Source organism: Melospiza georgiana, chromosome 3 (genome assembly GCF_028018845.1).
Source record: "Melospiza georgiana isolate bMelGeo1 chromosome 3, bMelGeo1.pri, whole genome shotgun sequence".
Lineage (NCBI taxonomy): Eukaryota > Metazoa > Chordata > Aves > Passeriformes > Passerellidae > Melospiza > Melospiza georgiana.
This window is the reverse complement of record NC_080432.1, coordinates 95,818,783-95,833,802: the sequence shown is the minus strand read 5'-3', so window position 1 is coordinate 95,833,802 and position 15,020 is coordinate 95,818,783. Positions and strand designations below refer to the sequence as shown.

Sequence of the window (15,020 nt, the reverse complement as noted above, 5' to 3'; positions counted from 1 at the left end):
AAAGAGTGACAGTAATGTATTTTACCCTCAGCTGTAGAAAAATTGGACCAACAGTTTTGTCATGTTGAAACCTTGTACATGTAAGCTTTGTTTGATGGCTGGAAGAGGACAGAGGAGAGGAATCTTCTTTACAAATGAAAGAAGTATCAGGAGACTGGAAAAAAAACATGCAATGGGAAAATAATCTACCACAGCGTTTCTAAAGTACCTGTGGTGGGTATATAGTGATAAGACATGGTTGCATACTCTCCTCACTAGCAATTCTAACACAAAAGAAAGTTTTCCCTTCATACTTCCAGCTGTGATGAAGATGCTGCAAGTTCTTTCCAATCCTCATACAGCTGAACAAATGTATTGAAACCATTTTTGTTGCTTGGACAAAATATTTGTTTAATGTGAGTTACTCCAAGGATTAAAATAGGCTGGATCTCATTCAGTTATAACAGAATAAGCAAGAAGTTTTGATGCCTCATTATTTTCCATGCTTAAAGGTAAGTGCTTCTAGTTAACTTCTTTCCATTTTGTTCCATGATTCAGTGACTAATATCAACAGAGAAATAAACCATTGAAATACAATTATTATTTATTTTTTAAGTCAGGGATATGAATATATAGAAAAATGCTAGCAGTAAAATTCATATTCCTGGAATGATACAGGTTCTTCATGTGAGGAATATACATTACTATAAATCAAAATAATACTAATAAAATAAAATAAATAAATACTAATAAAATCAAAGTAAACAAAGCAAGCAAAGTAAACAAATGAAGATTAATGAATGTTCCAACTTATTTCAGTTAACGCAATTGGAAATCCAAAATTATTTTATAATGAACATAAATGATGCATTTTTCCTGTGCTTTCCCTCTTTTAAAATCAGTTAACATAAACCACATATTCTGTGGATGTTTTATGTTCTTTTATGCATTTTTAATATGTCTTTTTTTTTTTCTGAGAAGTTAATACCAAACCATTCTCTATAGAAGGATTCTTGATGCTGCATATATGACTCAGAATCATTGTGACTAGAATTGCTCTCAGACAGATAATGTCTGTTCCTGGACAAAGCAAAAATAATTATTGGGAATAATTGTGCATGCAGACCTAGAGCTTCGTTTCTAGGGATTCCCACATTAGACTTTTAATTTTATTTCTACAAATATTGTGCTGCTAAAACATCATGATGAAAATTCCAAAAAATTATATAAAAGATAAGTGCAATTGATAATTCTGTTTTGTTTTGTAAGCAACAATTAATTGCTTTTGCATATTAGTTATTCCATCTAGTTACTGTTTTCCTCTGTGAACTTGAGTCTTCCATGCTTAAAAAAGGTGACAGACATGTGAGTGACATAGCTTACACAATGCTTAGTTCACCATCTTCCTGTTGCACTTTAACATTTCTCCCTAAACACTCTGTCTTCTGGCAGATTGGTACGAAGTACGTAAGGAATCTGCAGTCATGTTGTTGATGATTAAAACCAACCAATCAACCAAAAAGTCACATAACTATTTTAAAGAAATGGTTGACTCAATAACCTTTCCTCAGCTTTATATGTCTTTGCCTTTTTGCTTGATGGACTATTTTTCATTAATTATCTGGTCCTGGTTATCTTTGGTATCCTCTCTTCTATCCATCTTTTAAATTTCTTCATAATACGTTGTCATAGATTTTGCTAGTTCATCAGTTTGAATTAATTTCTAATGTATTCCTAATATGTTCATTTCAGAAAATGAAGTTTTTTTCCATGAAAAGATATTGTTCGTTGTACAAATCCTTTCAGAATACTGTTGACAGGTGTTGATTTTCACCTCTTCACTTTCTAGTAAAGATTTATGGGTTTAAATATTTTATAAAACTTGTCCATGTAATGCTTCTTTCTCATTATTCCTTCTCAGCTCAGGAAATAATCAGTGCAACCTCCTCATTACAACATCTGCTTGCTGTTTGTTCTAGACCATTACTTAATTTTAGATGCATATCTTTGTTTAAAATCTTCTTAAAGGGTTAACTACAATTAATTTAAGACATAGAGAAGTGAATAAGTTCTTTCCAATTGACTTTAACAACATTTCAAGGAAACCATTTTTTTTGTCATAATTTCTCTTTAAAAGCATTCAGTTGACTATATTGTATAAAATAACAGTGTAATAGTGACTGTGTGCATGCATGCTACTTACTAACCAGTCACAACCAATAATTGATTCATAACATGAAAAGCAGTGTTTATATTTTAAATCACATCATTGCTTCTATGATTTGTAAAACCACATAATGATGAAAGATCAAAAAGAAAGAACTGCACAAAATTGCACTGGTATTTTAAGACTTCACATTTTCGCAAAATTAATGGATAAATAGCTCCCATATCTTGAGCAGCTCAAGAGCTAAAATTAATTTAGTTAGGCATTTATTCTTTGTCCACTGGAGATAACTATAAATTCCTCATGATTTCAAAATTAGGAGCCAGATGGAGAAAATCCCTTACATAGAAGCTCAAATGGCTTTTAAATAATTTTTTTTGTAAACTGAATTTCAATGCATATTTTATCAACATGCCTTCATATTTGCTTAATGCTGAGTGTTCAACGAGTCACCAATATAAATAGTGATGTGTGCTGGTCAGGGTTATGGATTCCTTGCATTCCCAGCGTATGGAAACCAAGCTACACGGAAATGTGGCATTAGCCCACTCTGAAACTATTTTTTTAGCATGAAAGGTACAAGTTCAATTGAAGATTTTGGATTTAGAGAAAACAGAAGAGTTTGTGATATTCATATCAAGACAGCCTACAAGAAATTCAGTTCCTGTGTCTCCTTCCTGCAACATTACACAAAATGTGCTTTCTAGTCATTCACTAGTGGCATTTTGAAATGATCTTAATACAATTCAAGTTAGATGTAATCAGAATAGATTTTAGAGACTGTGTCCCCAATGGAACTTGCTCAGAGATTAGTTGTGTTTCCACTTATCTACCACAGCTTACCTAAGTTTTCCAACTTGCTGACTCTTGAGATTCTCAGAACTTTGACTTTCTCAGTAAGGCTGACATCAAAACAAACACACTCATTGTTTCTGGGCATCTTTGGGAATTAAGTGCAGAAATAGGAGACTAAACCACTCTCGGAGACTGAGCCAAAAGAAGTCCACTGAAATAAACAAAACCTAGCAGATATTAGGTGATCTTGATAGGAAGCAATTGTCATTTCTATGATCCATTATTGGACATTTATGATTTTATTAATTCTTCATGGTGACCTGAGAGGTTGAAGAAATCGTGATTGGTTGATCACAATGTAAGCCTTGTGAGCTGCAAATACTGTATTGAATTGCAAAAATATTAAATACTGTTGGCCAGGTGTTTGGTTTTTGTTTTTTTTTAATTCTGTGATGATTGCCAAGCATATATGAAACATGAAATTATATGTAGGAGTCCCTTTAAGAATGGAAATGTCACCACATGCTAATTTCAGAACTAATTTCTGAGACAAACATTTAAGCAAAGGATATATTCTCCTTATATTCAGGCGAGATATTAAATAGCATGTAGATTAGGTGAGATTTATAGTGTCATTAAAAGATACTCTCCAGTTTGTTACAAGAAGCACTCAGTTTAATTACACAATTAAGTTTTAGATTGTTTTCATTATGCACAGAAAGCTTATTACAATTACAATTACAATTTAACTGGTCACCTTTAGAAATGGTGTTAGATTCTAATTCATTTCCACACTGATGCAAAAAACTCACCATGCTCTAACACAAAGAAAGGTTCTGAGAACGATACAGATTAATAGTAAATACATTTTCAATAATTATTAATAATTCAACAATTCACATGACAGATGAAAATCAAACAATGCATTTATTAGAACTTTTAAAACAGTGAATATACCAATTTTCAAGGCTATTGAACTCAAACTTGTTTCTATATTCTGTATTTTTGACATGATTAATATGAAATGACCATTATTTCTGAAAATATCATGTATTCTTAAAATTACATTTATTTATATTAAAATAATAAATCTAAATATTTTTATATTACATATAATTCTTTCTAAATGCAAATATTTAGATAAAAATCATGTCATGGGAATCTAAGCTTGTTATTATTTTCTAGAGGATCTTATGGACTGGAATAAGGAAGAAACCAAAAGAGAACTGGACAGGAACTTTTTCAAGAGCACATAGTGATAGAACAAGTGGAAATGGCTTTAAATTGAAAAAGTGCACGTTTAGATTACGTAGAATTTATTAGGAATAAATTCTGTACAGGAAGGTGGTGAGACACTGAACAGGTTGCGCAGAGATATTGTGGATGCCCCGTCCCTGAAGGAGTCCAAGGCAGGTTGGACAGGGCTCTGATGAGCCTGGTGTTCTGGAAAGTGTCCCTGCCTACGGTGAGTGGGCCCATTTTGGAACCCTTCCAACTCAAACCATTCTGTGATTCTTTTAAATCTGTCAAGAATTTGCTGCGAAGAATTTACTGTCATGGAACTTCAAATTTGTAGAGTAATATTACCTTAGAAATTTACTGTCGTGGAACTTCAAATTTATAGAGCAACATTACCTTAGAATTTTGATGCTGGATTTTATGGTTTTAATTTTGGTGTTCCCTGTCATTCTCCACCCACCATTTATAAGAATCAGGCAGAAGAAAATCCCAGTAAAAGTGCCACTGATTCACAACTGAATTGTGTACTCAGAAATGACTTTTGATGATATTTCTGATTAATTCCCTTCTCAACTGTGAAATCCCAGAATTTACAGATCACCAGAGAAGAAAAATATTTATTATTATGTAATAAAAAACTGCATCAGAATGACATTGTTGTCTTTGCTGAAGTAAGCCAGTAGTGGTCTACTGGTTCTACTAAATCAAGCAGTGTCACCTTGATTACTGTGTTTACCACTGAGAATCTGCCTCAGGTTTATGAAAATATGCTTAGGACATGTAGGAAACAAATAGGAAATGTAGGAAAACATGTAGGAAACGCTTAACATTGAAGTCACTGTTGATTCTTGCTTTTCCTTATGGAAAAGTGAGTTGCTGCAAAACAATGAAGGTATTCCTCAGACACAGAGAGGAGGAAGCACAATCTCTTTCTGACATAAGCAAAGGCTAAAGAAATTTGAATTTCCCCTGCTAGAAGATAACCATTTCTTAGTTGCTACACGTAGATTTTTTCCTCCTGCATCCATTTTGCTCACTGCTTTTTCCTACAACCAGTTTAAGCCATTTTCTGTCTGTTCAGCAAAGAGGGCAGCAAGTCTTTTCTTCTGTCAAATTTACTTGAGCCATGGGTTCATATCACAGAGAGAATGCCATGGCCAAAAGTTGGCATCCACCACTGCATTATCTGTCTTGCCAAGAAGTAGCTGAACCTACAGGTTCACCTCAGTCTTCCTACAGAAACACAATGCCCTGTGGAGTAAAGTTCACTTGTACACCTAATCTCAAATGTACATGCAATCCTAATATTTGAATCCTAAAATCCCACATTAATGTAATCCTAGTATTTGAATGCTGGTTTAATGCTTTATCTCAGTGATGTTGAAAGTTTCTGAAAAGACAGTCTGTCCAGTGAGTGCTCTTCTAAGCAAACCATTTTTGCTGTTAGCTGCTATAATGTCATAAGCATTAAAAATTAAAAATTACAAATAGATCAGATAGTTATTTCAATAGATGACCTAAAAGGAAAAGTTTCAAGTTGAGCAGTATCTTAAGCATTAAAAACATGGATGTATTAAATCCAGGTATTATTTTCTAAAGCACTGAGCTAGTCCCACTTCTACTGAAATAAATAGAAACTCTTTAAAATTCAGTGAAAATATAATGAGCCATCATTTGAGTCCTTTGAAAAATCTTACTTTTAGTGCCAGAGTGTCTCTTGTGTACATATATGCTGAACCACAAATATACATAAATGTTTTAAAACAACAACTATAACCTTCTTGAAATCATCAGATTACAGTTCCATCTTTTATAAGAGAATGTACTTTTCATAATACCAACAAGGTATGCAAAAAAGAGTCATTTTAGGATATTAAGATGTAATTCCTTTGGCAGCAGGAACAGCAGATCTTGAAGGAATATACAAGATTTTAAATCAGATCTCATTTGTTTAGATGAAGTGGTTTTATTTGTATTTGTCCATAATTATCAAAGTTCTGTAACATTTTAATGGTGACATGATGAATTCCTTAAAGGTATGGGCAAATAAGTGGATCTGCCGTGGTTTTTAAGTGAAGATTATATTCATTTGATCACTCTCACTGAAATTATTTCACTGATTCTTTTTTACTGATATATGGAAGAGGAATACACCTGAGCTTTGGGAGTCTCTTTTAGATGAAAGTTCTGAAAACTCTCATGCTTTTGGTGAATGATGGATTTCATTGTTGCTTCATTTTCTCATGTATAATGTGAATTCGGAGTAACAATGCTTTTGGTGTACTTTATAAACATGTTCTGAAAGTTTTGTTTTTAAAAAAAAAAGACTATATATAGAATATTTTATGCTAAAAACCCAATTTTTTAGATATCAGAAAGCCAAAGCATCTACATTTTTAATTCAGTGATTCTGCTATTTCAAAGGTTTTAAAAACATTTCAGTTTAGCACTATTCATTCTATGCAGAAAGACTCTTGGAGGTTTTGCAGGCTGTATTCAGAATTAAGGGGTTTAATTTTGCCTTCTAATACTCTTTCTATGTGTGGGCTGATATATATTTCTCAGTACAACCATAATAACTCTAGTTGCTCTTATCTTTATTTTCATACCCTGCTTGGATTTTTTTAATGCTAAAAGGGAAATTTTCAAAAATACTTTTTTTGACATATCTGGTCCCATATTAAAGCTTTTGCCAAACTCTATATTTTTGTAAATACTTGGGATGCATTAAGACACCTTACTCCTGTCACTCCTCTATGATTCAGAAGCTTTTAAAAAGCTGCCATATAAAGTCTTAATGCAAGAACCTGTGTTCCAAACAATTTTTTCCCTCCCTGTCACTATATCTTAAATGCTGGTATGTATTATGTGTATTTCTAATGCAGAATAAAATAACACATCATTTAGGTCCTTCTCTCTTTCATGCATTTGAGTTCCTCTGACAAGTCCTACAAAGTTCCTTTAGATTTGGTCTTAGAAGTAAAAAGAAACAAATAGAAGTGATATTTGGAGGATGCTAAAATTTTATCAATTCAGATTGGCAATGCTGGAGTCTTCTACTCCAAAAATAAATTCCTTGGCTTCATAGTATAATTTAATTTTAATGTAAATACTTTTTCTAAGGAAAGGCAAATTTTCAGAAAGATTTTAGCCTTTTTTACATTGATGGCATATTATTTCCAGAAGCATAGCACATACTTTAAGTTAAAGTAAGTGAATACAGCATGCAGTAGATGCACTGCATAGATATGGCTATTGCCTAAATGCTGTCCTGTCTGGTTAGAATTTAGTTTTAGAAAATGTGTGTTAAATTCTATATCATTAGTATAGTGAGAAATACTGTCTGTGATCCCATTTACATGTAATAAACCCTTACAGCTCATCTTAGAGCATATGGATATCTTTATCTATAAAGTAGTTAACAGCATAGCAGGGAAAATGTATAGTTCAAGCAGGAAAGTGTAATGGTGCTGCCAACTTTCCAATTGCTTTATGGAAAATAAACAAGCAAAATAATGTACATGCCCAATTTTTATTCACTTAGACTAGAAGGTAGGTATTATTTTTGCATTTTGGCTGATTAAAAACACTAAAATTCCTGCTCATTCAACATGGCTGAGTCCAAAATTAATGAATACATTGCATATCAGTGCCATAGTTAAAGCAAAATGAGGGCTTCCTTCATGCAAGAAAATAATTAACTGCAATGTAGCCAATCACCAGCTGAATTTTTTAAACTGTAAATCTGATGAGACTTTTGGACCAACAGCATTAGAGTTATAAAAGTAATATCCTTTGAAATGAATATACACTGTGTCATTTTTCTGTGTTACACTTAGATGAGCAGCATCACTGAGTCTCACTTGATCCTTAGAAAACTTACTGCCATGAACTTAGGAAAAGGAGTACTGACTGAAAAGGTTGGTGCCCTGATTCTTAAAAAATTATGTGAAATGGTATTTTTTATTAAGAATCTTTGTTGGTGATCTCAAAATATGCTATCTCAACTGAAAGTTATTGTTATTAATCTTGATTTTAAATAATTTTACTGAAAAACAAAAGCAAGTTGAACCCCTATTTCTTGGACAGAATACAATCCCCCATCCTTAAGTAGCATTAAGGACTCTGTGTCTTCAAAAAAGAATCCAGAGATACTACACTGGATGCCTGTGGCAGAACATGGACAAATCCAAGTCCTCCATCCAAAGCACTGCAATAAACTCATATTCCAGCAAAAGTCTATTGCCAAAAAATCTATTGCATGTCATGGTGTATTTGGAAGCTTTTGGACTTCCCAGTCCCAGAAGAAACCAAATGTACTTATGGCTTTACCCTACATGGGAGACCAACAAGTGTGGAGAAATCAGAAGGCCTCTCTGTGATCCAGGGGGCCTTCATGCTGCCTTCTGCCATCGTACTTCAGCTGAAAGGGGACAAGGACACCAACACAAAGAAGGAAGCTGCAGATGAGAAAGGTTCCTCTTTATTCCTGCCTTTTCTTCCCCAGACTTCTGTGGGCTACAGCAGTGCTTGCTACCCACCCAGTCTTTGTGCTTCAGCCTCATCACAGCCTGAGATTCCTCTTTCTGTTTGTCCCTCAGGCTTTGTCTCTCACACATACCTGAGGTATATTGGTGCTCTCCTCTCTGAGTGGAAATAAATCCCTCTTGTAATCTTTTCCCATGCATGCACTTTGCAGTTAGAGTGTTTACTCACTTCTTGTATTGGGTCCCTGACACCCATAAACCAAGTTCAAAGCCCTTCTTTTTGTGTTAGCTGATCTATTTACAAACACATTCTCTCCCATGAGGGAAAGAGTCATAGTAACTCATAAACATAAAAGCTGGTTTTGGAATTAATTGGCTTGTCATTGTTTATATTTGTAACATCTTTTACAGTTAGACAGCATCCTATGTCAGTCTTTCTTTTAGAGTACTGAAGCAAACTGTCCCATGTCCTTGCCCGTTTGTAAAAACTGGTGAAAAGGACCTCTGACATCATCAAGTCCAACCAGACTGATCACCACCTTGTTAACTAGACCATGGACAACACAGACCACATAGACCAAGTGCTATGCCTGGATGCTTCTTGACCACCAAGTATAGTTCAAAGCTGAATTATTTCAGGGAAATCTGTCTGTGGGAATGAAAATGAGTGTATATGTGTGGTCATTGTAACTATTAAGCCCTCTCAGTGTCTTGGAGGACAAATGACAGAGCCAGAGATAGACAAGAGTCACGCTTTTGATCAGCAGCAGGCAGGCTGTCTGAGGAATTCTGCCATAAATGAGTCAGATACAGGTTCTTTTGGTATTTGAACAGTGGTGTTATCAACTTAATGATCTTTTAATGAGTTAAAAGAATATACATTGAGATGCTGATACCTGAACATTACACAGGTAAAAGTTTGTTATTGTCTTTTATTAAAATATAATATTCTATGTATCTTTAGATTGATCTAGGTCATATACTACAATTTTCTTATCTACTGCACTGTGAGACCTTTTCTTCTCTCTGTTGTTTAAACTTTTTAGACTTAGCAAGCTGGCTGATATTCAGTGCTGCTTTTTTTTCCCAATTTCACTTAAAGACACCTGAACCTAGACCTCTTGTGTTAAATTTCCACAATTGTTGTAAACAATCTTTGTAGATAGCCAAGGGTGATCACAATTGCAAGTGTATGGGAAGCTTATTCCAAAGGCAAAAATGGAAAGGAATAAGGCTCCGTCCTAGAGTCAATGAGTCAAGATAAGGTTCTTACCATAGAGCTTTCTGAGAATCTGTTCAAAGTCACTGAGGAGATGCCAGAAGCAGGATTTTAAATTTGTATGGCAAAATACAAACTAATTCTGTTGTAAAGAAAACCCTGTGAGTTTTGTAAGTACAAAACACGAATATATTTTCAATAATGGTGAAAATGAAGCATATTATGTTTTTCTCCAGTATTTGTGAATAATTTCAAAATTGGTTCCATTATTTCCCAATAGTGAATATTTTTAAAGTACTCCAAGATTATTATTTGTGCACAGTTCATTTTAGTATTCACCATTTGTGGCTGAGCAATTTGATGCTTACCCATTAGGGGAATCTAATTTTATTAGTTTTAAAAATTGCTTTGCTCAGCCAGAGCTCAGCTAGTATGACCTTTTTAATTGGAGAATAATGGAGAATAAGTTATGGCTGGTGCTTAATGCCACCTTTTAATTACTGAATAAAATGTAAGGATATGTAAATGTCATTCTAATTGAAAATCAATCACTGAAATATTTTTAAATGCCAAATAATACAATCTTTGAACACCAATGAGCAAATTAATTTATTCAGAAATATTATACATCTCCATTATTGTGGAGATGATTATAATACTAATCTGCACTTACAAACTGATATTACTCCTAGCCCTTTCAAAATCCTTTTTTAAAATGTCATAACTGTAACTCAAAAATGCTTGTTTTAGTATAACTAACTTTTTTTATTAATACTGGAGTGAGGAAACCTTTACAATCATCCAGAAGTTTTAGGCTATACTAAAAATTCTTAGAAAACCAATTCAAATGGCAGTTTGCATTTTAAGCAAGTTTTATTAATGCTTTCAGTCTCCCCTAGGGAATTCTTGCATGTAAAAGGATGTTGGGTTTTTTGGGAGGTTTTTTTGGTTTGTTTTTTTTTTTTTAATTAAAAGAAACTATCCAGATACAAAACTTCTGTGTAAACAAATGTCTAAGCATGAGGCAACATTGAGATTTATGATATATCAATGACAATGAAGTAATGCTTCTTTGGAAGAAACAAAAAAAAATCCAAATTTCATAAGGCACAAGGGTATAATCTTAAAAATTATCTTTCCTATCAAGGAAAGTCTTGATACAGGATCTGATCTCTACTTCTGCTGAAGGCAATGGGCTTTTTGCTGTTATGGCTGTCAACAGTGAATGTCATCAGGCTGCTCCATGTTACAGCAAATCTCACTCATGTCTTTCCAGAATCTGTCACATACCTAAGTTAGTTTGCCTTAAAATGCCTGGAATGAGTTAACTGACTTTTTACTGTAAAGCTTATTCACAAGTTTCACCAGAACTTCTGAGTTTTGTTAATAAAACAAAATTTTTCCCTTTCTAATCTGAAAGTTTCTAATGGAATTGGTGAATAGATAGCAGTGTCTGGCAGGTATCAGTGCTAACCAAGATGTGATAGCTATTAGGTCTTACTATGAAATTACATTAACTAACTTTAGCATAGGGCTGTGCCAGCATGTCACCAGACCCAAATTAAACAGTGTTGTAAAACAGAAAGATTCTCTACAAAGTTTAAATCAGATGGAGAGGTCAAGCAAGCAGAGCACTTTTCTATAATTAGATAGCAATGACTAAACATTTAGGCACTGTTGCCTGCACATTTGCTGGAAGTGACATCAGAAGTCATTAATAGTTCAGGTCTAAGCAGTTTAGAGTAGTCAGATCTGGTTTTGTGTGTTCTGTGTTGCATTTTGCAAGGGTTGGTTTTCAAGAATATATTCATTTTGTGGAAGAGTGACTTGAATATGAAAAACCTGCAGTTAATGTCTAGCTGGCAGATGGGACACTGATTTACAGTCAGAAGTTTTGACCATTTTCAAACATAGTAATATAAAGATGTACCAGTGCTGTCAGCTGAATGTCTTACCAGCCAAAAATACCTGCATAAAATATTATTTGAATATGATAATTTACAGTGATGGTTGTCCTCTCAAAGATCATACCTTTTTTTTTTCAGTCTAAAACATATACGTGCAGTTGGCAAGGGGATACCCTGTGTTTCACAGTCGACTTTGCTCTAGGATTTACCTGTTTTGACAGTAAAACAAAGGTAAGAGTAAAAGAAAAGGAAAATATAACAATGAATTGTTTTATAGTTATTGAAGTTATCATCTATTGCATTTTCTTTATGTTTATGTCCTGTATTTATTCTTCCAATATACTGTACTATTTATTTATTTACCCCTACTGAAATGTAGTCAGTTTGGGACTTCAAAGGGGTGATTTTAGTTGTATAGCATGTAAAGATGCATTTTGAAGAAAGAAATAAAAAAGTATCTTCCTTTTCAAGTAACAAAAGAAAAGGAAAATTATATTTAGCAGAGAACTTGGTTTATTGAAGAAACTTAAAGATTTATAAAAGATTACAAGTCATGAAAAAAATGAAATGTCACCTGATTCTATTTGTTTTGAAGCTACAAACATAAAATAGGATTAATTATTCTTCCATCATAAGAAATTTAGGTCATGTCTAAAATAAAAAGAATAAGGGCAAATGTTTTTCAAAGTGAGAATCTAAAAGATTACATGCACTTGTCTTACAAAAGAGTGGCTATACAGAAAGTGCCTACAGAGAATGGCTAATGTACATGCCATCTTCCAAGACCTGTCTATAATGCTACTTTTTTCAGTATAATTTAGTGGTACTTTATAGTATATTATTCTTAGTGGATTTTAACATTTTTTTGAAGAAAACAAATATACAAAAATGTTTCTGCATTAATAGAACTGTTCAGTAGAAACTTGGTCTTCTCAAATATTTTTTAAAAATTCAGTCAATCATTCTGAGAAAAGAGGGAACACGCTGCATTTTGAAATACTGATGCAGGATCTAGTTTTTGCCTGTTGGTATTTTGTGGGTTTGGGATGAAAAATGCCCCCAAATTTCAAATCTGTCGAAATCTTACTGCAGAGAAATAATGACCAAAATTGCATGAAAATTTAGACTAATTAAGTGTGCATCCCATGCAGCAGGATAAAATTTCAGAACATACTTTAGTATACACTTTTCTCCCTCAGGTGATACTGCATTCTGGAATCCTGCTCTTGCACAATTAAACACATTTTGCATGTAACCACAAATTAACTGTGAGAATAAGCTCTCTAATGTATAGAAGGGGTTTCTTTTAAATGTGAAGAATGATTGCACGTACTCTCACCTTTAAAATTATAACCTTACTCTATTGATAGGATTTTGTGTCACAGTACCTACCTTCATTATTGATGATGAGGAAGATTTAGATGAATTATTGTTGCTTACCTAAGGAGAAACACGGAATACCAGCAGATAGATCAATTCCATTGCTAAACAGTAAAAATTCTGGAGAGCTCAAGTACATTTATTCTTTGTCTGTGTGAGAGATGGAGATGTTCTCTGCATCCTCAAGCCTGAGAGGCAGTAATGGGTGACTTCTGCAGTTCATCTTGCTTCCCATAATTGCCAGCTGAAGTTGACTGTGTTTTCCTATATGCATAGCTATTTTAGAATATTTCCTACTGATGCAAAAAAGATTCTTAAAGTGGTCAAGCAATTAACAGTTCATTAGGGACACAGAAATTTTACTCAAGAATCTCTCTTTTTCTTGAATTTAATGAAAAAAATAAGGTCTTCTATTGATTTAAAGAATGCTCTTACACCCCAGCAGGTGTTCAAAGAGGATTATTGAAATAAAGGCTAATCCCTTGTCTGCTCTATGATTCTAAATCTGGATCTCAAATTTTGGGCAACCAGCTCATGTAGTCATTGAAAAGCAGTCTTTTTTACACTTTGAAAAACAATTTTAAAAGGGCCTTATTTTTACAAATTCTGAAATAAAAAGCACAACAATTTTTTGCTTTGGAGTGTGGGGTGTTGACCCTGGCTTCCTCATGACTCAGGCAAATGAGAGGAAATACAACTAAAGGCTTGTGGGTCCAGATGAAGGCAGGGAGAGGTCACTCACCAGTGACCATCATGGGCAAACCAGACTCCACTTGGGCAAATCAGTTTAATTTATTGCCAGTCAAGTCAGAGTATGATAATGAGAAATAAAAAACAGATCTTAAAATACCTTCTCCCCACACTTCTTTGCTTCCCAAATTTCTTTATCTCCTCCTCTCCAGCAGCACAGGTGGGTTGGAAATGGGGGCTGTAGTCAGTTCGCCCCATGTTGTCTCTGTCCTTCCTTTCTCCTCAGGAGGAGAACTTCTCACACTCTTCTCCTGCTCCAGCATGGAGTCCCTGGAGGGGGATGCCCCTCCAGAATCCAGCATGGGTCGTTCCCATGAGCTGCAGCTCTTCATGAACTGCTCCAGTGTGGCTCCTTCAGGAACAGCACCTCTTCCCCCTTCTTCCCTGACCATGGTGTCTGCAGGGCTTATTCTCTCCCATATTCTTTTATTTCTCCAGAACAAGAAAAATGTCTCTAAAGAACTTTTCTAGAAGAGTTTCTTTTCCTGCATATTCTATTCCAGGCTCTTGATGGGCTTAATTCATTCAGCTTTTATCTTTTTTGGGCTCATCACTGAACTACTTCTGTAGCCTGCATCCGCTTTTTATCTCATTGTAGAGATTCTTTTTATCTTGTCAGCTTGGTAGGTTCACCTTCCCCATCCTGTGCCTCCAGCCTCTCCTCCAATATGAAGGGATCCCAAAGTGTGCATCTATTTTCTGCCATCTTCCAGCTCTCTCTGCTTCTCTTCTGCCCCACTCGGTGTCAGCTGTTGAGGGAGATGATGACTCCAGCAATGCTTATTATTACTAAATTGTTCCTAAGTTCTTGATTTGTCTCCACCTTAGCAGTTATTACATAGCAAACATTCATTTATCCTGTTTAGAGCCAAACTTATTTAAGCTTTTAACACTTTTCAGGTGCTATAATTAGGCCCTCTGGACCCAGTTAAAGTCTGTTCATGAATGTAAAGTTTAAGCACCATCACGGTGCTGTAGCATACGTCAGTTTTTCTTCATCTGTTTATCTCTCTAAGAACTCAGTGACACTTATGTCTGCAAGGAACCAGGAGATAGGTTTTTTAATAGGACATTCCATTTTAAACTGTGAATAGGGT

General features: G+C 34.4%; 1 protein-coding gene across 1 annotated transcript in view; it reads left to right on the top strand.

The window, feature by feature from the left end:
- SNTG2 (syntrophin gamma 2) overlaps positions 1 to 15,020 on the top strand; it is a 116,853-nt gene that overhangs the window by 93,269 nt on the left and 8,564 nt on the right. The window contains exon 14 of the mRNA XM_058020809.1: positions 11,932 to 12,024. Within this exon, the coding sequence (XP_057876792.1) occupies positions 11,932 to 12,024 (93 nt within the window). The remainder of the gene's footprint in view (positions 1 to 11,931; positions 12,025 to 15,020) is intronic.